This window comes from Poecilia formosa, unplaced genomic scaffold (genome assembly GCF_000485575.1).
Source record: "Poecilia formosa unplaced genomic scaffold, Poecilia_formosa-5.1.2 Scaffold738, whole genome shotgun sequence".
NCBI lineage: Eukaryota > Metazoa > Chordata > Actinopteri > Cyprinodontiformes > Poeciliidae > Poecilia > Poecilia formosa.
In genome coordinates, this window is record NW_006800677.1 from 81,786 (window position 1) to 83,048 (window position 1,263).

The 1,263-nt window shown below is 39.8% G+C and overlaps 1 protein-coding gene across 1 annotated transcript in view; it reads left to right on the plus strand.

Annotated features, from left to right (window-relative positions):
* LOC103131283 (F-BAR and double SH3 domains protein 2-like) overlaps positions 1 to 1,263 on the plus strand; it is a 40,614-nt gene that overhangs the window by 6,725 nt on the left and 32,626 nt on the right. Inside the window, exon 3 of the mRNA XM_007542888.2 lies at positions 888 to 933. Within this exon, the coding sequence (XP_007542950.1) occupies positions 888 to 933 (46 nt within the window). The remainder of the gene's footprint in view (positions 1 to 887; positions 934 to 1,263) is intronic.

Sequence of the window (1,263 nt, forward strand, 5' to 3'; positions counted from 1 at the left end):
AGTGGAAGCTAATAAATGACTGGAAAGCATATTTAAGTCTTCTTAACAACCATTCTAATATATTTGAGAAAATGTTTTGATCCTGATTATTACCACGAACAGCTTGAGCTGCAAACTGCAGCTCTTTGCCGAGAACACTTTCATCTTCATCTCCTCTTGTTATTTCTACATTTCCTTCTACTTGAACTCACTCTGATTTAAGTGAAATTGGCTGAACATTACTCTTTGCATGAAAATTACTGTTCTGGCTGAAAGGCGCTAGTTTTGTAGAACCTAATAAACCCCATCTACCCAGGATGCATTGCAGTGTAAACAACACCGTGATGTCTGTGTGACAGTATTTTATTTAAGATTATAAACCTAAACAGATTACAATATTTTGACCGTGTTGGTTTTACATCTGATAGAAATATTTCTCATAGTCTGTGTTGTAACTAATTATGAATCCTCTTAAATACATAAAATTTATTGTAACATTAACTGTCCCTTTGCACAGCTGGCTAAAATAAACTCCTCCTTTTGTGAGGCCATAACTACATCTGCTTTTATCCCACAGAGTATTTTTACATTCTTCACTTCAAAGTCCATTTTATGCACTGAAAGTTTCTGATAAGAGTTTACACTGTGGCTCCAACGTGTTGGAGTTTATTATCTCAGGCAGCCATTGGGTTATAACAATGACCTAAATATTATATGTGATGTTAAACTTGTTTTGTTGCACCTCAAGTGCAAAAAAATACAGTTTTCTTTGCAAAGCTGCATAGAATCTATAAATTTAAGGTACCAAAGTCACATTTAAGTGAGCAGCAGTAGCTCTCTGTTTGATGTGGTGTCGGATGCTTAAATTGTTCTGGATCCTCACTGCAGTTTCTCTTTCGTGCCTGCAGGACCTTCAGTCAGAAGAGGGCAGCGGTAGAGCGGGACTACGCCCAGGTAAATGAAAACGTCCGCTTTGTTGTCCTTTTAGCCCCACTGCCGACGCTCGTTAACGCCACCGCTGGAGCGCCTTGTCATTTGGGACGCTAAAAATAAATGGTTCTTTACGCCCTCGAAAGACACCATCTGACAGCTGGGTGAGGATGTGGCATTTAAAAAAAACTTTTTTGATTCACTTGTGGCCAGATAAGCCATGAAAGTCGACAAGCCTCAGAAAAAACATCCCAGCTTCCACTGCTGGTCCGGTATCTGACTTCCTCCTCACTGTCGTGTTGATTTTTTTTTTTTAATGTTTGTTTGTCGTTTGCCCTCCCCCCCCCCCCCCCC